This window comes from Mytilus edulis, chromosome 8 (assembly GCF_963676685.1).
Source record: "Mytilus edulis chromosome 8, xbMytEdul2.2, whole genome shotgun sequence".
NCBI lineage: Eukaryota > Metazoa > Mollusca > Bivalvia > Mytilida > Mytilidae > Mytilus > Mytilus edulis.
In genome coordinates, this window is record NC_092351.1 from 19,215,411 (window position 1) to 19,237,369 (window position 21,959).

General features: G+C 31.8%; 2 protein-coding genes across 3 annotated transcripts in view; one reads left to right on the forward strand and one right to left on the reverse strand.

Annotated features, from left to right (window-relative positions):
* The window catches only part of LOC139485007 (glycine receptor subunit alpha-2-like), a 100,599-nt gene that overhangs the window by 48,805 nt on the left and 29,835 nt on the right, over nucleotides 1-21,959 (forward strand). Inside the window, exon 1 of one of the 2 annotated variants that reach the window (XM_071269097.1) lies at nucleotides 10,640-10,829. The exons of the other annotated variant lie outside the window; for it this stretch is intronic. The gene's annotated coding sequence lies outside the window, so the exon portion shown is untranslated. Of the gene's footprint in view, nucleotides 1-10,639; nucleotides 10,830-21,959 lie in introns of those variants that run through there. 2 annotated transcript variants of the gene reach the window in all.
* LOC139483982 (jerky protein homolog-like) lies at nucleotides 1,819-2,835 on the reverse strand. The gene has a single exon (XM_071267701.1). It carries the CDS (start codon nucleotides 2,833-2,835, stop codon nucleotides 1,819-1,821), a length of 1,017 nt encoding a protein of 338 aa, XP_071123802.1.

The window sequence follows — 21,959 nt, forward strand, 5'->3', positions numbered from 1 at the left end:
TTTAATGTAACATCTACTATGTTGAATACATTTTTTTAAACTTTGTATTTTCAATGACAGTTCCTACAAATCCAGTAAGCAGTTTTGGAGCATGTTTCTGTCCTGTGCATTTTTTGGTGAACCCACTCCAAGCAGCCAATCTTAAACCATGTGATTGACTGATTTTTGTTGCTTTACGTCCAGTGGCAAATAAACCATTTGTATAACTGTATAAACATTTTGTCTTGGTATTGTTTAAGTTTCGATTCAAACGCATCTCAGATTTTATATTTTCCACTAAAAACAAATTGTGTAATATGGAAAATCTTCCTTTGGTCCATTGTTCAAAGTATAATGACAGTAATAACTGTATGTATGCAATTATATACTGGTACTTAGAAGCGAATATTTTTCTCAGTTCTTGACAACAAACAATTGAACTCAGTGGCGAATCCAGAATGTTTGCCTAAGAGGGGGACCACTCCCATCACGCTTCAGTGATTCCCAATATAAACAACCAATATTTTACAAAAAATGGGGGCCCTGGCTACCTGGGCCCCCCTAAATCCGCCTCTGGATCTATATTTGTTTTCGCTTTGGCACTACTAAACTGTAGCAGTTACGGTGACCTATAGTTGTTAATGTCTGTGTCATTTTGGTCTTTTGTGGATAGTTGTCTCATTGGCAATCATACCACATCTTCTTTTTTATATATGTAGTAGCTGTACCTTTCAGAATATCAAAACAATTAATACTATCATCATATTTCATTAATACAAATATTATGATCTAATACATATTCGTTTAGAAACAAAACTATAGGAGGTTCAAGTTTAATAAATATAGCGTGTCTATTTTAGTATGTATTCATCTCCAATATTGTTTGTCGTCATGCATATATATTTATATATATACATGTATATGACACTAATACCATTACCATGATTACGATCTGGTTAAAATGATTGATGTGCAAATAAATTTGGAAAAGTCATTCGTTCAGGTATGTAACTGTTAAATTATTTCTTTTTCTCCTTCTTAACCTTTAAGTTGTTACACTTCTCATCTTTCTTTGCTTTCAATTTCTTACACTTATCGTCCTTTTCCTGCTTAGCCTTGCGTTTTTCATTTAGTATTTGTGGACTCGTTAACAGTCTATGGGAAGTTAACCTTCTGCTGTTTTTCTTAGGTGGTTTTGGAATTATAGGCGGCAATTTGAAAATATTCTCCAACTCTGAATTCCATTGAGAAGACCATCCAGTGATATCTTGATGAAGTGATGATTCCACGGTTTCTCCTGCAGTGATTTCCATGTTACCATCATTAAGTGCTGCCAAAATATTTGCAGCATCTAAATCCGATAAGCTTTGTGAGATCATTGGATCATTTGATGTGTTCAAAATAGAATTATTAGGGCTTTCGAAATCAACTGTGTATTCACCATCTTGGCCTTGATTTTCTGCCACTGTATGCACGGAGCTTGGGACCGCTGACCTGTGAATTTCAACAACAACTTCTAAGTTTTGCTGAACATTTTCTGGTTGAGCAATGGGCGTCATATCTGTGGGCAGTGATACAAATGGAATAGGGTTGTTTGGAACACTTTGTATGTTGGCCAAAACCCATTGAAGAGGGTGTTCATCAGTTTTGGATTGGCCATTATTGTTCCGGTCAAATGCATCGGAAGGGCTGAAAGCTTCTTTAGGAATTGCTAAAGGATTCCAGTGGTATATTCCTGTAGATTCAAACCCTGATACTATGTTTACCCTTGTGAAGGCCTTCTCATATGCCTGTCGTATCAATTTCGGGGCTGATTCCTTGTTGACTATGTTGTTGGGGTCATGACATGTATTCGGTACATAAGTATCCATATTCCTTCATTAAAGGTCCAAACATTGTTCTGTCAAGAGGACACAAGAAGTGTGTTGTATGTGGTGGAAACGCAAGTACCTCTATCCTGTTTGCAAGGGCTGCTTCCAGAAGTCCCAATGTCTCATGTGAATGATGAGAATCTAAAACTAGAACCTGTGGTCGCTGGGGACCACAGTGTTTTAGAAACACGTTTTTGAACCAATCCTCACCGAGCTCATCGTCCATCCATGCTTTTGCCTGGAAACGCCACTCTGCGTTTTCTGGTCCTTCATGCATGTTGTATGCTCTCAGAGAACGCGATGTTTTACCTTTTGCCACAATGAATGTTGGCATTTTTTCCCCGGCGGCATTGACACAGGGAAGGAGTGTTATATTTTCCCGTGTATTCCCTACACGACCGGGAACTGACTTAGCACCCCTACGCGCTAATACTCCAGCAGGCTGATGTTCTAGATTGATCCCAGTTTCATCCATATTCCATATTGATGTAGGGGAAAGTTCTTCTGTTACTGTTTGCAATTCCTTGAAGTAGTTGCCAACAACAGTTGCATTCAGCATTCTTGATCTTACTGTTGAAAGTTTTTCTGGTTTTCGGATTACAACTTCAGGATGTCTGTTTTTAAATCCTTTCCACCAATCTTTTCCAGGAATACCATTCTTAAACGGAGTTTTTAGATCCATTTGTCTGACAAGTGTCCCGACGCGTGCCAACATCTGTCTCTTTGTTATTCCAAAGCCTTTTTCTGATAATGTCAGGACTACCTCCACCATTCTGTCTTCAATTTCAATTGGTATGGTTGGTTTTCTACCAAATTCTAGTGCTATTGGTTTTTTACCTGTTGTTCTGTCGTTTAAACTTGACTTGGGGACACCGTAGCGTATTGCTGCCTTTCTAATTGACATTCCACTTTTAACTGCATCAACTGCATTTTTTAGTGCCTCGACATCATATTGTCCGTAAATCCCTTTTCCCTTATGGGGCATTCTGATATCTTAAAATTGTCAAGGTTAACTCATTGATAGATTAATTGATCGGTTAATTAATTAATTAATTACAGACAGACAGACAGACAGACAGACAGACGGACGGACAGACGGCTCGACGGACATACATACATACAGACAGACAGACAGACAGACAGACAGACAGACAGACAGACACCTTTAATAGCAGACCGACAGACCGACAGTCAGACAGACAGACACCTTTAATAGCAATAGCTACTTTTTAATTATAATTATGTAAATATGCCTTTCAATTTATTACTTGATTACTACATTTAGAAATACAAAAAAACCTTCGTTATTTGCGATGTTCAGGTAAGTACATACATTTTCTGTAACTTTAAAATAGATGCATTTCGGTGAACTTCCAAGATTTGTTATTCTTTAAAAATAAAAGGAGATGTGTGTGGTTATTATTTTTCATGAAAACTATATATAAATATCACATTATATCTAATGGCAAGTTTCTTGCCTCGTCAGCAGTAACTTAAAACCAGCTCAACACCAAATCTGCAAATATGTTTCAAAGCCGTCCTTCACTCTGATATCGGTGGATGTAGGAACGAATACGTTGGTCATTTTTTTTTATAATTTTGTAATGGTCAATATATTATTAATTAAATTGTCACTAATCAAGAAATATTTATCGGCAAAAAACGACGGACATATTGAACAGCAAAATATTCACATACATCAGTGTAAAAGAGAGGACAAAGAAAATACTGAGGGGACATTCAAACGCATGCAAAGGAAATAATTCACATTTTGATACAGAAGTTTTATTTTTACTTCAATTATCTTACACAGAGAAAATGTTAACATTTGATAGGGGTACATAATATCAAAAGTCGTGTTGGTCATCAGTTATTTCATCTACACAATTTTGCATTCTGATGATATCGTTGCAAATTATTGCATTTTCTAAATGCATTGTTTTAACAACAGATTTACACAATAACACTACACTGCGAATCTCAGAATCCTTGTCATATTCAGATTGCGACAATTCCGTTAAAACGTATTCATGTAGACTACATTGTTTGCAAGTTTCACAATGAATGATAAGATCTTGGCCGAGTAGATATACTTTAGGGTGATAGAAAAACCATTCATTTTCTAGCATTGCTATAAGTTCTTTTCTAGTGAAAAATATTTTCATCTTGTTCACTGCAGAAAATGTGCCAATACTACGTAAATTCTGTAGCTTCAGGAAGGACATGGTAACTTAATGTTCTGTGTTTTTGGTAAAGGAAAATATTGCAGGTTAAATGTTGAATTCCAGGGGACACTATTTCCAACAATAATATGTCAAATTATGTGTAGTTTTTTACTGAAAATGTTTTTTTCAGGAGTTTTTAGTTTATTATGTGTAAATTGTTTCTTACTGAAAATATAATGGAGACAGTGTTAAGTCCACAGAATTATTAGAACTAATTAGAAATTGTAAAAAATATGAAAGAGGGTGATCATTATGCGTCAATTTCACCTAGAAATATTTTAAGAACTTTCAATTGTCATTGGATTCATTTCTGTACGAAAAAAGTGTGTCCGAATATCCCCTCTTTAATAGAAAATAGGGTTGGGGATGTTCGGACACATTTAAAAGGACAAAAGCACTGTGAAAAAGCTGTTAAAACCCGATGGAACAGGAAGAAACGGCAGAAGAAGATCATTAAAACCATAGAAAACTATTTTTGCAAAGGATACAGATAAAAAAGCTGTGTAAAAAATCTCCTAAAGTAATTCACTGATCTAACGTTTTGCAGTTCCGGTTTTAATGTTTACAGTTAAATTTTGCCGCCGAAAAACTAGTCCAAATTATTCATGTTATTATGACGTCTAGAAAGGCTATTTTTAATTTTTGCATTGACGCAGCCATTCTGCGACATAGATGTAAATAAAATTAAGTATAATAGCTTTCAAGACTTCATTATTATTTAGACTACATTTGTTCTTGTATTTTAACTTATAATTGTTGGCAGGCCTTGGTGGCTGAGTGTAAAGTGGTTGGTATGTTTATGTCTTGTTCTACTGTCTGATTTAACAAGAAGATCTTTAGGGTAAATTGCTATGTGTTGGTGTATGATCTTATAGAATACCACTAGTCTTGTTTGTATTCGTCTCAATTCTAATGTAGGCCACTGTAGGTGATCAAGCATATTTAAGACAGAGCTGGTATTGTGATATACCGGTTCTCCGGTTTACAATCAACAGTCAAATAGTTTTTTTGTGAAAAATTTGCACACACATCTTCCTGTTTTTGGCCAATTATAATAATAAAAAAGGTTCATTATTATATTTACCATTCATTGCCCTTTTAAGGTACATAAATGTACGTAATCCATGAAAACAAAACACTTTCGACATTTCGAACTTTCGTTGCGTTGACTTTCTCTTGACTTTCATTTCTATGTTTCGTTCCCCGGTTTCTTCTAGTTAATCGACAAGTCACTCAATTCAATTTATCTGTTTATAAGCAGAAGAAGAAGTAGAATCTATCTCTGTCCATTCTTAAAACTTAAATAAACAGCTGTAGATCTAGACTTCTGCAGATGATCGCGTGAGCGTCCATGGTTTGCGTCATAGTGCACAAAACGATAACGGTGAAAATATTTCCGAGTTTTCCCGGTTTTCGAATTCGACGTGCAAAGTACGCAATACGAGGGTCTGGAATCAAAATGAGGGATTTAAGAAAAGGAAATAAGAAAAAAAAATGCAGAATAAATAATAAAAAATAAATAATAAAGAACATAGAGAGAATAATGGAATAATCAATAAAAAAAATAATTTAGAATAAAGAACAAACTATAAAAAGTAAAGAATATTTATTCATTATTCATATTATTATCTATTAATCATAACTCATTCACTTATTTTACATTCTTATTAAATTAATCAGAAAGCTCTGCTGTTAGGATGATAGGCTTCAATACTAATTTAGACATTTTCTCCAATTTTCATTAATGTATTTTAAAACATATGAAAACATATAAAATAATTAAAAGGAAAAGCCATTTGTAATCCTTGAGATATGTCTGTATAAAGTGACAGATATTTGTAATCCTTGAGATTTGACTGTATAAAGTGACAGATATTTGTAATCCTTGAGATTTGTCTGTATAAAGTGACAGATATTTGTAATCCTTGAGATTTGTCTGTATAAAGTGACAGATATTTGTAATCCTTGAGATTTGTCTGTATAAAGTGACAGATATTTGTAATCCTTGAGGTTTGTCTGTATAAAGTGACAGATATTTGTAATCCTTGAGATATGTCTGTATAAAGTGACAGATATTTGTAATCCTTGAGATTTGACTGTATAAAGTGACAGATATTTGTAATCCTTGAGATTTGTCTGTATAAAGTAACAGATATTTGTAATCCTTGAGATTTGTCTGTATAAAGTGACAGATATTTGTAATCCTTGAGGTTTGTCTGTATAAAGTGACAGATATATGTAATCCTTGAGATTTGTCTGTATAAGGTGACAGATATTTGTAATCCTTGGGATTTGTCTGTATAAAGTGACAGATATTATTTATTGGAATCTAGGGGTTATACATTTTAAAATATTGAATTTACCGAAAAACTAAGGACTTTCTTGTCCCAGAAATAGAATACCTTAGCCGTATTTGGCACAACTTTTTGGAATTTTGGATCCTCAAAAGCAACAACTTTGTACTTGTTTGGCTTTATAACTATTTTGATATGAGCGTCACTGATGATTCTGATGTAGACGAAACGCGCGTCTGGCGTACTTGGTACTTTTGATAACTATTGTTTGTATTAAATAGATATTGTCGTAATCTATGTCTAACTTTCTACATGTTTTAAATGTTTACACTTTAAACGTTAACTTTATTGATGAGGTAAGAGTCTTCATTGTCTTTAAATTACATTTTGATTGTTTTAACTGGATTGTAACGGTTCTATTAACTTGTTACAATCATTCAATAGAGGTTTCCAGATTTGCTACGTATCTGGTACGGTTGGTACGTAACACAACCGTTGGTGTTGTTTGGGAGGTTTCATTTAATGCATGAGATTATTGTATGTATCATGATGAAAATAAAGAAACAAAATTGCATATCAGTGATAAAAACCTTAATCTTTTATTTTATAACGATTTCTCTGCTTCTAGAAAACCTTGCACGTGATTTTATACGATAAAATTTATTTTGTGCAGAAGAGAATGAATCAAACAGTCCTTACTGGAACTGAGTTGCCTCGACCTTTATATTCTAAAAATAGATTTGCGTTTTTGTATGGCTATGTTTTTGTTTTCTGTATATATTGAGAAAAGGATTAGAATAAAGAATGTTTTCTAATACTCAAATATAAATTGGAATAATTAGAAATTACTTATTAATAATATCTTACTTGTACCTTACTGGTGTCGTTAATGACTAGATAGACGGATCCAGGAGGAGGGGGCTTGCCCCCCCCCCCCCCTTTCGTGGCAAACATTTGGTTGATTATATAGGGAATCACTGAATGCATGCATGGAGCGCCCCCCTTTTATGAAAAGTTCTAGATGTGTCATTAAACTAGTACACGTGTTTATGGCAAAAATGAGTTCAAAATTGTGTTGATTTCTCATTAAAATATTTTTTTATTAATTAAACTATCTTTTCGATCATTGGAGCAAAAATTTTTCATAAAACGCAACACACATTGTAAAACCATCGATCTATCTTTTTTCTTATATTTTGTCACTGAACTTTTTAATAAAATTGTTGATTATATTAATTACTTAAAGAATAAATATAAATTTTATGACACTAACGAAAACCCTTTTTTGAGTCGAAATAATTATCATCACGATGTTACTTCATCGTGTTCGCTTATTATTATCATTATGACACTAGATATTGTTATTACATTAATATTTGTAAATATTGTCGCGAGTAAAATTGTGTATTGCACATGCCTGGGAGTAGTATAATATAATCTACGAGGAGTAATGTTAAACCAATATCCATCCATTAATCCTTTTGTCGTACAGCATTGCCAAAAAAACTTCATACAACACAGCGCATTTTGTTCACTGATAACGGCAATAACTTGACGCTATATTTACACTTAGTCTAATGCAACTATGAATATGTCTTTCTAACTCTTCGTAATGTTGTACGGAAAATACTATGTTGCTATATAATGTCTTTTCCACCATTGAAAACTGATTTATGGACTCAAAATTAAGGATTATTTTCATCGGTTGGTAAAGGTTTCTATGTAATTTGTTCAGGTTTATATGTACTAGTATCATGAATACGATACTACTTAAAATAGATAGCTTCAGTTTTTCTGAGTTTTCTCTCTCGGCTAACTGCGAAAAAGATATATGAACAGTTGTGTTGTTTCTAAAATTTATATAGCATATTGATTTTATGAGGGTTTTTTTTATAAAGAAAAACTTTAAGCTCGACGGTAAAGATAATTGTCCAAACAGGAAGGATGTCAAGTAAATACGATATCAGCCATATCTTTATGCATAATTGTTCAAATTGAAGATGTAAACGACCTTGTATTTTTTATAATTTCTTTCCGGACGTCTGATTTTTTTTTATCTTTATTTAATTCTTCAACATATATATATACAACAGATATATTACATATAACACAAAATTATCACAAGGCAATGTTATTTAAAAGTATAATGACAAAGATAATCAGTACAATAATTAGAAAATCAAACGTTTTGACACCTTCGGTTTTTTGTAACAGAGTATTAATTTTCATAAAGTATGTCTCCCTGGACTTTTTTATTATCTTGATTCAATATCCATTGACAGAGGTTTTAGACCTCACGCGTTCAGACTAAACAACGATTTGGTTTTATATTAGTTTTGTCATTTTTCTTTTGTTATTAAGGTCAATTTATTTTGTTCAAATTCATTTTATTTGATCATGTTTTCTAAAAACTAACCAAAATGAATACAAAACTTTAACATTTTACAATGATACATTAAGTTATTACAAACAAAATTTATAAAGTTTTAAATTTGTTTTGTAATTTAGCTTTTTTGTATCTATGTAGTTTCACGGGGAAATAACTCTTAACTATAAACCTTTCGTATCAACGGTTGCTTGAAAGCATAATCGAGTGCACACACTATTGTTTCCTACGAATACAAGAAGAAACCACATGAAATTAGTCCCAAATTACAGCTAAAAATTCTCAAAACAGTTCTGCATATGATTCCTAAAACATGTGTTGATATAAAGTGTATGCATCAATAATTTTCAAAAGTTAAATGACGGCTCCCACCACAGGGGCTTGTTACAATTGCCGGGTTTACTATCCATACGAACCCCTAAAAAAACACAAGGGAGGAAGCTAATTTGCGACAATGCTTCAAATTATTGTTGTAAATTTTTTCTAAGACTTTCACTTACTTTGTGACCTGAATAAATATGTTCCCACTTGAATTATCTCTCCAATGACATATATTTGTTACCTTAAATAACCTCTATAACTATTGTAATCCATAAAACAAACTCGACATTTTTGAAATAGAACGAATCGAGGCCCTACATTTGAAAATGAAAGTACTAAAGCGACACCTACCGGAAAATTTATTTTTCGGCTCTCTCGGGAGTTTACCGAAATATGAGGACGAAAGACAGTATGTTCCTTATAATTCCCGCCAATTTTTACATTATTGTAATAAAAAATACCGCAGACTTCCGAAAAGCATAACATTTATGTAAACACCCGAGAGTGCCGAAAATATATTTTCCGATAGGTGTCACTTTAGTACTTTCATTTTCAAAATGTAGGGCCTCGATTCGTTCTATTTCAAAAATGTCGAGTTTGTTTTATGGATTACAATAGTTATAGAGGTTATTTAAGGTAACAAATATATGTCATTGGAGAGATAATTCAAGTGGGAACATATTTATTCAGGTCACAAAGTAAGTGAAAGTCTTAGAAAAAATTTACAACAATAATTTGAAGCATTGTCGCAAATTAGCTTCCTCCCTTGTGTTTTTTTAGGGGTTCGTATGGATAGTAAACCCGGCAATTGTAACAAGCCCCTGTGCTCCCACTTCGTACTACGGTTGGTACGGTCGCAAATCTGGAAACCTCTATTAATAGACGTAAACAGAAGCAGAGGGAAATGTAAGGTGAAAATAATATTGAATGTGTTTGCACACAGACTTGCAATGTTGGATAGTTGGCTGATTGGCAATCATACTTCATCTCCTTATTTTTATTGAAAATATTTGTTGGTTTTATCATGTTCAATGAATACCAAATTATCAGCCTGCATACAGGATTATTTTGTAAAATTGGATTTTTTTTTAGCTGAATCATTATTATTATGTATCCAACAATTAAAGTTTAAAGCAGTATTTTACATTTTTTAATACCATATCAAAACATTTTAACACTAATTAAAAAGATATTGTAATTTAAATGGTTTGATTCCGATTAACAATTATGATTATTTCTCTAAACAACTATCCAATAATAATGTGTACTGTTTTTGCGAGGGTGGATTTGGAATACCAATAAAAGAATAAAAAAGTCAATTTTTGTATACGAGTTTTAATGTGGATATTTTTTTTCACTAAGTTAACCTTGATATATTTTCTTGCAATGTAGTAAAAATATCTGTATTACTTAAATTATAATCAAGTTTTATAATATGGATTCTTCAATCTGTAAATAAAAATGAAAAACCGTTCTGGATTCTAACAGAGCTTAGATTATTATTACATGATTAAAAATTTACTATAACTAAGCTTAATTTCCATCAAGCAAAGTCGATAGGTTATTTAAAGGAAACGTTCCAATAGATAATGAATCGTCTGTTCCAATATAATAAATATTATTAGAATGAAAGTTAGAACATGATTATCCTCATATTTATTTCCATATAATTCGGATTTAATGTTTCTTGGAGGATAAGGTTTAAAGAAATAGGACCCATATCCCGGGATTTATTCAATCAGGACTATTACAGGTTTGTCTTTCAATTTTTTTTTTTATTTACAACGTCCAGGCTTCAAGTACGAACTTGAGGATCTATTAGTATAATTATACGGTGATTCTGAATCAGTGACAGTCTATACTAGGTAGTCCCTGTGTGAATATATGATACAATTAGACATTCCCGTACATTGAAATTTTGATTGATTATGGAAAATTTCTAAATTTTGTTCGATTATGGAAAATTTGAAATTCTGTTTGATTATAGAATATTTCAAAATCTGTTTGATTATAGAAAATTTGAAATTCTGTTTGATAATGGAAAAGAACATCTACATTAAGAACTCAAAATGTCAATTGAAAATTAATTAATAGTTTGTCTTTACTTTACTAATTAATGCAAGATGCACTTCGATACAACCTTTGACAAAACACATGAAATTGCAGTATTGTATCGAAACCAGTGGCAGATTATTTTTACATTATGAAATAAGTTAAATGATTTTGAAAATTATTTTCCCGAAATTCGTAGACTGTAATATTTATATGGCATGAGATTGAAACAAATAAAACTTTTAACTTTTTAATGAAACAAATGCTTTGTGAAATGACCATTCTCCTGGTATGATTCTCTTAGCTCGAAATCTTTGAAAAGATAATTATTTTATATAATAAGGTTTCTAGTACTTTCCTCGCCTTTCCAAAAAGTAAATTTCACCTTCATTATTGTAAATACAACGCATTTCATAACCAACACAATCATGCTCTGATTGATTCCTTTACTATCTGTATAGTTTGTCCTTTTGTAACAGCGGTTTAAACAATCAGTCGATTATTGACATGCTATCACGTTTAGAATGGTGTTTTGTTCATCATGTATTGTTTTAACATCTCTGATGAATTCGTTTCTATTTTAATAACAATAGATATTGATAAAATTTTCCATTATTATTTCAGATTTAAGAATTTTCTACAACACGTTTTTAAATCTAAAACAAGATAACCATAAATGATTAATCATTTTAAGATCAGATATCACTTGGTTACAATGGCGCAACTATTTGTTTAAATATTACCGGCAACAGTTGTAAATTATCATGAATCCTTAGTAAATACGTATTATAACCTTATTGTTAATTCAGAATGTATTTTCTCTGTTTGCAGTTATACACGATTTAATTCTGAGTACTTTGTTGGGGTGAATCAGTTACTGTTTTATATTAAATCTAGTCATTATGAAAATTGCGGTCTTTTAACCTATTTATATGAAGTAAGGTTACACTCGAATGCTGCTTATTATATGATATTGTTTTGGGAATTGATGGTCAAATTCCTATGATTACATAGTCGAGTAAAATTTATTATGACATCAGTTGCTTTTTAAAAAGTGCCATTTACAATAATTGTAAGCTTTTCTCCCGCTATAAAATCATACAATCTACAAACCAGATGAAGCATAAATTTAACGTTGGTAAGAAAAAAGGCAACAGAAGCGTTCATAAGTTCCAATCTAATAGATCAATAAAGAAATGTACACTTCTGCAGGGTATTGCAAAATGATAAATATTCAGTACCGCCTTAGCTCGTACCGTTGAAAGATATACTAGCTTTAACGTTTGCATGTATTGTTTTCTATGTTTTGATTCGATTCACAAGGTTACAATAGAAAATAGGATGATAATAATAATTTAAAGAGAAGCTTATTTTAGTTTCTTAACTAAAACTGTCTCGCTGATTAAAAAAACAAAAATCAATATATTTTATAAACAGTAATCACTAGAGGGTCACAAGACATAACCCTTTAGATAAACGTTATAAGATATTGCAATATTATTTCTGGTTTAAACCACAGGCTCTTAAACTTGCATATTAAGGAAAACCTAAAATAAATTCAATATTTCCTCATTGTGATATTTTTAAAATGATATTTGGACAACAATTTTATACCGCAATCAATTAGTACTAACCAATAGATTGAGAGTTCATACGTCATTTAAAGTCAGAGAACGCACGACTTTGTGCAATGCCAAAAAAAAAGTAATCAACGAACTGTGGTACTGTACATGTGAAAGTACGAATGAGTGTGACAATAATATTTATTTAGATTTTAATCTATTAATAACAAAATCAATATTGGAACCGATGAAAACAATATTCAAAGATTTAATGACGCTGTTGAATTTGTAGTCTTTTAGAATAAGTTTCTTTAAAGGATAGACATCTTTATTCGAAGTATATCTAAGTACGTGCGCTTGATTAACAACATCATTGGAAAAAATCAGATATATTTCGTTTGTAATAGGTTGTTTACAGGTACAGCAAAACGCCTAAACTAAATCTTTGTCTATTTATAAATATAAATAGATAGAATTAATGGTTGAAGAATACATGAGAAATAAATGTTTTAAGTTTTGAGTTTCCTTTACACATCAATTTTAATATATTAAAGAAAACAGTATTGGAGAACGAAATCTTACAGTATCGTTATTGGTCTTCACCCTGTAATGTTAAAAAAACTCTTTTGATGATTAAGTAACAATACAAACTAATGTTTGTAATTTAAAAAAAGAGATTCCCTTTATAGTTTACTATATCCTTTTGTAAATAAAGGCAACAGTAGTATACCGCTGTTCAAAACTCATAAATCCAGGGACAAAAAACAAAATCGGGGTAACAAAATAAAACCGAGGGAAACGCATTAAATATAAGAGAACAACGACATAACACCGAAACGTAACACACACAGAAACGGACCAAGCATCAGACAAAACACCACGAGAATAACAAATATAACAAGAAAACCAAATACATGAATTTGGGATAGACAAGTACCGTGCCACGTCTGATCTTAATATCTCAAAAATAAAAGAAAACACAAACGACTCAACGTTAAAATGCAACACACACAGAAACGAACAATAATATAACAATGGCCATCTTCCTGACTTGGTACAGGACACTTTTAAAGGGGAATAAAAGTGGTGGGTTGAACCTGGTTTTGTGGCATGCCAAACCTCGCACTTTAATGGCAAAGTTAAATATAACATTGAAATGACAACATAATATTCCAGGACTACAATACAAATAAATAGGAGAACATATTAGACAAAGAAAAACATGATTAATAGATAACAAAAAGCATCAGGTTTAAAATTCAATACGCCAAAAACGCGCCTTGTCCACAAAGGACTTACAAGTGACGCCCAGATATAAAAGATCGAAAGTGAAAAAGGTACAAAGTTGTACAGCACTGGAGATAAAAAGTTGAAAAGGTTTCGCCAAATACGGCATTGTTTTTATGCCCGGGATAAGAACATTCTTATTATATAGAACAATTCATGCTATTGCAAACAGTAAATTTTATCAAATGAATATGAAAGAGATATACATAAAGAAACTGAAGTATTAACTAATTACAGAAAACTAAACCCGAATACATAACGCCCAGATATAAAAGATCGAAAGTGAAAAAGGTACAAAGTTGTACAGCACCGAAGATCAAAAGTTGAAAAGGTTTTGCCAAATACGGCATTGTTTTTATGCCCGGGATAAGAACATCCTTATTATATAGAACAATTCATGCAATTGCAAACAGTAAATTTTAACAAATGAATATGAAAGAGATATACATAATGAAACTGAAGTATTAACTAATTACAGAAAACTAAACCCGAATACATAATGCTATTAAAGTTTAACACAGAATAGACACACCCGAATCAGTCCAGGCGTCAACGTAATTACAAAAATGTGACGTCACATACGATGGCGAAAAGGTACAAGCGTTATGCCACATTTGAATTTATGAAATTTAGAAACAGCATGACGTCACATATGAAAAACTATCAAAGTGAGATAGAATTAGGATTGATTTAAGATTATATCAGAACTAAATACTGATAATTAATTTAAACAAAATGCATATTGCAATACTTATTAATAGCAATTAACTGTAATATATATATGTGTCCAGTTTGTTATGAATCCAACTTCAAACGTAAATTATCGTACAAAATTTAATATAATTAATAAGACGGTGATTAATTTTTCTATCCGTAACACCTAAATATAATAAAAAGACGTCAACATATTTGACAAAATCAGATGAGAATTACAAATATAACATTAAACATGTAAACTAAATACATGAATTTGGGATAAACAAGTACAGAAACACGTCTTATAGTAATGCGAATTCACATTCAGCAAAACAGTCACAATCGGCAATAAGTCACGTTTGGTAATTAAAAGATTAGACGACATAATGACAAACCACAATCTACCATGTGGTAAAAATGTCCTTAGCTAGTTTGGTTAAAGAGACATCATATGGATCCACCAATTCGTGATGGTGTCCATAAAATTTACGGAGTGTCAATTTTAATCTGTCCTCCTCATAACTTTGTTGGAGCAGTTTCTGCGTAAGGAGCACACTCCTGTATATGAAGTCCGTATAGTGTGAACAAGCACGTGAATAACGTATCAATTGTGATATGTAAACACCATACGAAGGGGCAGAGGGTATGTTACTGCTGAGAAATGGGAAATTGATAATTGGGAAGTTGAAATCGTCCCGTTTATCATAGATTTTCGTGTGAAGTCGTCCATCTACGTCAATATTGAGGAAAAGATCAAGGTATGAAGCAGTCCTTCTAGTATCAGTAGTATCCTTAATTTAAAGTTCACTGGGATATATGAGATGTAAGTATTGGCTGAAGTATGGGTTGTTCAATGATAAAACATCATCAATATATCGGAAAGTAAAATTAAAGAATTTCGCAAGGTGTAACAGTGGTATAAATCTAAGTTGATTATTTTAAAATTGGCACATTTAATGTCATTTATTTGCTATGACTATCAGATATAAATATTTGTATCATGTTTTCAAAGTTATGACATCTCTGATGTATTCAGTTTTATATTCGTAACAATATTTAATTATTATAGTTATCAGTTATATTCTATCATTATTTGTAATGCTGAAGGGTTTATCTTAAACAAAGTGAAACAACATAACAATGATTAATGCGTGTTTGTTTAACCAAATTTCACTTTACATACATTATTGTCATCAACGAAAAAATGATATTGTTCATGAGAAGTAGATTTCTACACAATTGAAGCAATTATACCAATTTTGTTTTTATAAATTGTTTCAAATAAGTAACATTTGCATTAATTGTAAAAAAAATTAACACAATAAAACTGGGTTTTTTTTTCTCGATAAATGGACTTCATTACCATGAGTTAAAACAGATAATCATTTAAAAACTTAAAAATGAAATAAAAAACTTTAATACCAGTCAGAAACTATACTGTATTTCAGAAATTGGGTTTAATACAATAATATTTTTCCAGTCATATTCCTGTGTCACACTATCCAGCAATCATTCTTTATACCATATAAATACAGGTTGACAGATAACACAAAGCAATTAACCTGCATTATACGTGAATGGTCTCCTGGTATCCCGCTCCTGATGTGGGAGACCGGTTATATTCAAGTTACTGTTTACGGCACAGTTTCAAACGACCATTTAATAAAAAATGAAAGCTGCTGTTTGTAACTAATGTTTGTAATTGAAAAAAGAGATTCCCTTTAGGGTTTATTATATCCTTTGTCATTTCGTTACATTTGAAACAAGCATTGACAAATTAAAACATAACTAAATGTATTTTCTTTTCAAACGGGATGTATAGAGATACACACACGTTAATTTTTATCTCTAAAGAAGTCGCTCCTCACTATCCTACTACCTGTCGATACATTTATTTTTGGCATTGCACAAGTCATGTCATCTCTGACTGTTCATCTCGTTACAATACTAAATCCCTGGGATGTGTTTTAGTTGATTTTAGACTCTGATGCATGATTTTTTATTATTAATTGTTTTGGCTTTTAACTAGCTGTCAGTATCAGAAGGTGTGTTTTTCCCATGGCCTGCTTCCGATACCATATCCCATCTTTGACATCTCGGTTAATTCCTAAATAAAAAGGACCATCAGCTTCCATCATGTCTCTATGTCTTCTCTTTGCATACTCCATGTAAGTAGCAACAGGACATCTAAAGTTAAAGGTTTTATACATCATCATACATTTTTTTATTTATTTATCTGTTGTTTAATTATAATTTTTATTTCATCCCCTTGTTGAATTTTTTCCTGATAACAATAAACACAAAAGTATGATGTCAAATTTGTGGTGTTTTTTTGTGATTGATATATTTTTTTTTATTATTTTTTTTTGTTGATTTATTAAACAAATTTGTTTGCATCTGGAGGTACTACTCTTTACAGTTCGGCTTCATATGGGGCCCCTTCTGATTTTGTCACTTTCATGAAGAAAAGTGCGAGGAGCTTGTCCAGTTTAAACACTGGGATTTCCTCCATTTTTCTATGTTCATTTTGTGAAAATATTGCACTCACTTGCGGTCTTCGCCTTAGTATTCTTGTTTTTCATAGCCTCAATGAATTCTACGGTCTCGTCCACCTCATTTACGTTTGGCACACTATCGTCTGCACTATTTAGTTCTGCCATTTTGTAAACATATACCGGATATTACCGAGTGCTGACGGAAAGGTATGTGATATCATTGACAGAAAAGGCATGTCATAACTTCCGAAGTATGTGATAAATATTTCATATTAGCCCGCTAAGCACCAATTAGAAAAAATATGGAATTTACGAATTTTAATGTTATTATCATACGGTAAAAATTATAATATGTTATTAAGCCTAAGTATATGATGATATCAGATTATTACATGGCATTTTTCATATCGCATGTATTATCAGCCCTAGGTTCAATATCAGCCCAAGAGCCGCATGGCTCGAGGGATGATATTAACCGAGGGCTGATAATACATGAGATATGAAAAATGACATCTTATGATCTTTTTATCATATGCTTCAACAATAGAGAAAAATAACAGATTCATATATTGATCCATTTACGTGGTTCCAAAATAGAAGTTCAAAGATTGAAAAGGACGTCGGACCCCAGATTTAGTATATTCGATATGAAATCTTTCTATCATATGTCTCAACGGAGGAGAAAAATATTTTCAAATGGACGAATCGACAAAATAAATAATTCAACAATATACATAATGAACACTGTTTGGAAAAGTCAACTTTCTAAATTATGTTTGAACTTTTAAAAATGCATTTAATTAATATATTTTTTTTTTTTTATTATTTTACACAATATACTTTCCATTATCAAATAAATTGTTTTGTTAACTACATAATAAAAACGTTTAAGTCTATAATGTTTTTCACTGAAAACGTAGCATTGAGAATTTGCCGAGTATCGCCGGAATGCCATGTGATAACGTTACGGAAATGCGTCTGATAACAATCGAAGCATGTGCTAAACTTTTCGTATCAGCCCGCTAAGCACCATTTCGAAAAGTATGGAGTTTACGTTAATGTAATGTTATTATCATACAGTAAAAATCATATGTTATTTAGTCTAAGTATATGATTATATATATTATCAAATACTAATGATATGCTCTTTGATAGTAGTTAAGGAAGCAGTAAAAAGAACTGAAATATTCGTTGTAGAACACTTACTAGAGGCCGGATAGTTAACATGTTGTTGGGTGTTTTTTTTTTTTTTTTAGTTCATGTAACCAACACATAGTAGAGACCTTCAAGTGTTCAGAAAAGACCTGCAGCTGAGATGTAGTAATGGTAATATCATTGTTTTCAATTTGACTCTTTATGAGGCACACGAACCTGACTGAACTTTTAACTTATTTCTTAACGTCATACCACCAACACATTTTTGTGCAAGTTTTTTTTTTTTGCAAATAGATATAAAATTTGAATCAAGTTTGGCATAGGGGAATGGACTATTACAATATCGATATCGTAACTGATACTCATCCGGAAATTTCCTTAAAGTCTTTTGATTAATATCAATACAATATTTAATTTTGGAAAACAAATGACCCCTTAATGTGTTACTAGTGTATGAATTGTTTTTTCGTAGCAGTAAAGCAAGTCTTCGTTGATAATCGACCGGATATTGATATGAAAAAACAACTGAATGATAGTTTTTATCATATTTTCTAAAAAGTTTGACGTCTCTGAAGGATTTCGTTTTATAATCGTAAAAATATTTAATTAGGTCTTTCCACTTTTCGTCAACTTCGTCGAACTTGATATTACCTTTAACTATATTAATTCGAACGTTGCTGATTGGGATTGTGTAAACGATATATGTATATAAGCGTCATGCCGTGCTAAAATATAAGCCTTTTATGATTTTGTGTATAAATAAAGGCACCAGTTGTATATAGTATAAAAGTGATAAATCGTCATATATAACATTGAGCTTTCTACTGATAGTTGTATCCTTCTGTATTCTATTTGTTACAGTTGCGTGTATTAAAGCTTGTAGTTCGGGTTACGTTTGATTATGCTCTTCAAGACATGGATTGCCCCAGACGTTCATGATTGCATAACTATTTTTCTTCACCTTCAAATAGATTATTAGTGCGAAAGCACTATATATGCACATTTAATGAAAAAAATACTATTTAATTATCAACAGATAGGACTCCATGTGTAAAAACGGAAAGCATGACATATTTTGAGGTATATTTATATAATGACAATGGAAGTCTGTATAAAAATATGATATTTTCAATAATTAATTTAAACATTAAAAATTTGAATATGATTGCCCTTCGTCTATTGTCTTCTGTACGTATATATAAAGGTAGACGTAGTATGATTGTCTATAAAACAGCACTCCACCAGAGTCTAAATGACGCGCAAGATTTGATGTAGTTTTCAAATTTCGATATATAGTTCTCAGTATCACTTCCATTATGAGTCAGTCAGTTAGCAATAAAAGGGATATATATGGAGATGAGATCTAGATGATTACTAAAATAAGTAGATTTGGGACATACGTCAATAACACAATCAAAATAGGGATATACGCCAATTAAAACACCCAGCAATGCCATAAAGTCCAAACGCAGTATAGGAGCACTAACAGTAATACAGAGGCACTGTCTAGTGAGAAGAATCACACGAGAGAAAGCACTTAACATGAAGTGTACCGGAACTAGCTATATAACTAACCGATGACAAATTCTACCGGCAGAACAGGGGCACTATTGAGATTATTCGCAAAGGGGAATTCAATCGAACGTTCAATTCAGGTGTACCAGTAGAATTATTCACACAGTAAGTGTACTGTGAATGAATACTTCATAATGAAAGGATTCAAACGGGCAAAATATTCCGCTTTTATTGCAGGGACATTGTTTGCATTGGTGGTTCACCAAGGGACTACGCACCAAACAGCAGCGATTTCGACCTCTACTAGTAGTGATATTTATAAGCTACAAATGCACTTATATCTGTCAGGCGTATTAAATTTTAATCCTGTTACTTTTGATATCAATGACTGATGTGGTTCATAAATTTTTCTCGTTTCTCGTTTTTTATAAAGATTAGACCGTTGGTTTTCTAGTTTGAATGGGTTGACACTAGTCATTTTTGGTGGCCCTTAATAGCTTGCTGTTCGATGTGATCCAAGGCTCTGTGTTAAAGACCGTACTTTGACCTATAATAGTTTACTTTAACTAATTGGGACTTGGATGGAGAGTTGTCTCATTAGCACTCATACCACATCTTCTTAAATCTATATAAACTGGAATTAGATATAAACCACTACAAATGTTCCAAGACTTGAAAAATAATTGACCAAATGTTAATGGTTTTCATGTGAATGATAAGAATAACATTTTGAAATTGTCATGTTTAAAATTATAAAGATAAAAATGTATAACATCCGGCATGTGTTATATAACCAAATAAGTATCTTATTATGAAATAGAATTTGTCTGAAATCAACTGGAAAAATGAAATTGTATCATTGATTTTCAAATAATTTCTTAATTCATGGACGGCTTATTGATGAAAAGCATGTAATAAATCATATCAGTACCAAAGCATCCGCTACTGAGCTAATGATTACATCTGGGACTTATAGTTTACCAACAGTGGTATCCACCTAGTGCTGGTAAATAAAAACAAATAATGCAAAACAAGGCATTTGAGCTATTTGTTTGTCTTGTACCCATTATGTCTGTTGTTTTGTTCACGCATCGTTGTCAATATAATGAAATTTGATGCAACTGTCGTATAATGAGAGGTTTAGCTAGCTAAAAAAAACAAGTTCAATCCAATATTTCTACTTAAGAAAATACCTGTACCAAGTTGGCAATATGACAGTTGTTATCCGTTCGTTTGATGTGTTTGAGCTTCTGATTTTGTCATTAGATTAGGGACTTTCCGTTTTGAATTTTCCTCAGAGTTCAGTATTTTTGTGATTTTACTTCTTGATTGTACTGTCAGTAGAATGTTTTCCTTTTATGTGTTAGCCTTTCTGAACTAAAATTCCTCTCTGACACAAAAAAAGTCAATATTAACTTCATTATCTGATAAATGATATATTAAAAGTTAATATCATTTTAATCTATAGTTGTTTTGAAGCTCAAAAACAATAGCTACTTTAAAGGGCAAGGATGGAAGTTTTATAGAACATGACCAAAATCACATTTTAAAGTCATTAGTAATTAGTCATTAGTGATTGCTTCCAAATGAGGCTAAAATGTTAATTCAACACATATTTTAAGTATACAAGTTTTAGGTGTGTTGATAATTGTCTAACTGCATGCATCCGAATACTATACAAAGCATCATAGATTTATTTATAAATATCCTCCTTATGTTAATAAAGACATATTTCAGTATTGAAACGTCTTGCATTCGGAAAAGAAAAGCAAAAATATCATCAATTCCTCATTGCTAGGCTTGAGCAACAGCATAGTAACAAAGACGTCTTGTACATTATGTCTTTTACAGAAAGCTTGGTGTTTGTAAACTATATTTTATCATATGCTGTTTCTTTGGTGCTTCCTCGATTCGTCCTGAATTTGATTCTGGCGTTAACACGTTACAATAAATCAATCATTCAAATGGCTAGTTATGATTTTGAATTTCTAAAAACTTGGAACTTTTAACTGATTTTAGTTATAAATATTTTAAATTCATCTAATGGAACAATTTGTTTTATCTCACATGCGTAAAGGTTTTTAATCGGCAATTCAACAATGATTGCAAAGGTAATGTGTC

Excerpts from the sequence above, each read along its gene's own strand:
- LOC139483982 (XM_071267701.1), bottom strand. The coding sequence starts at position 2,835 with ATGCCCCATAAGGGAAAAGGGATTTACGGACAATATGATGTCGAGGCA.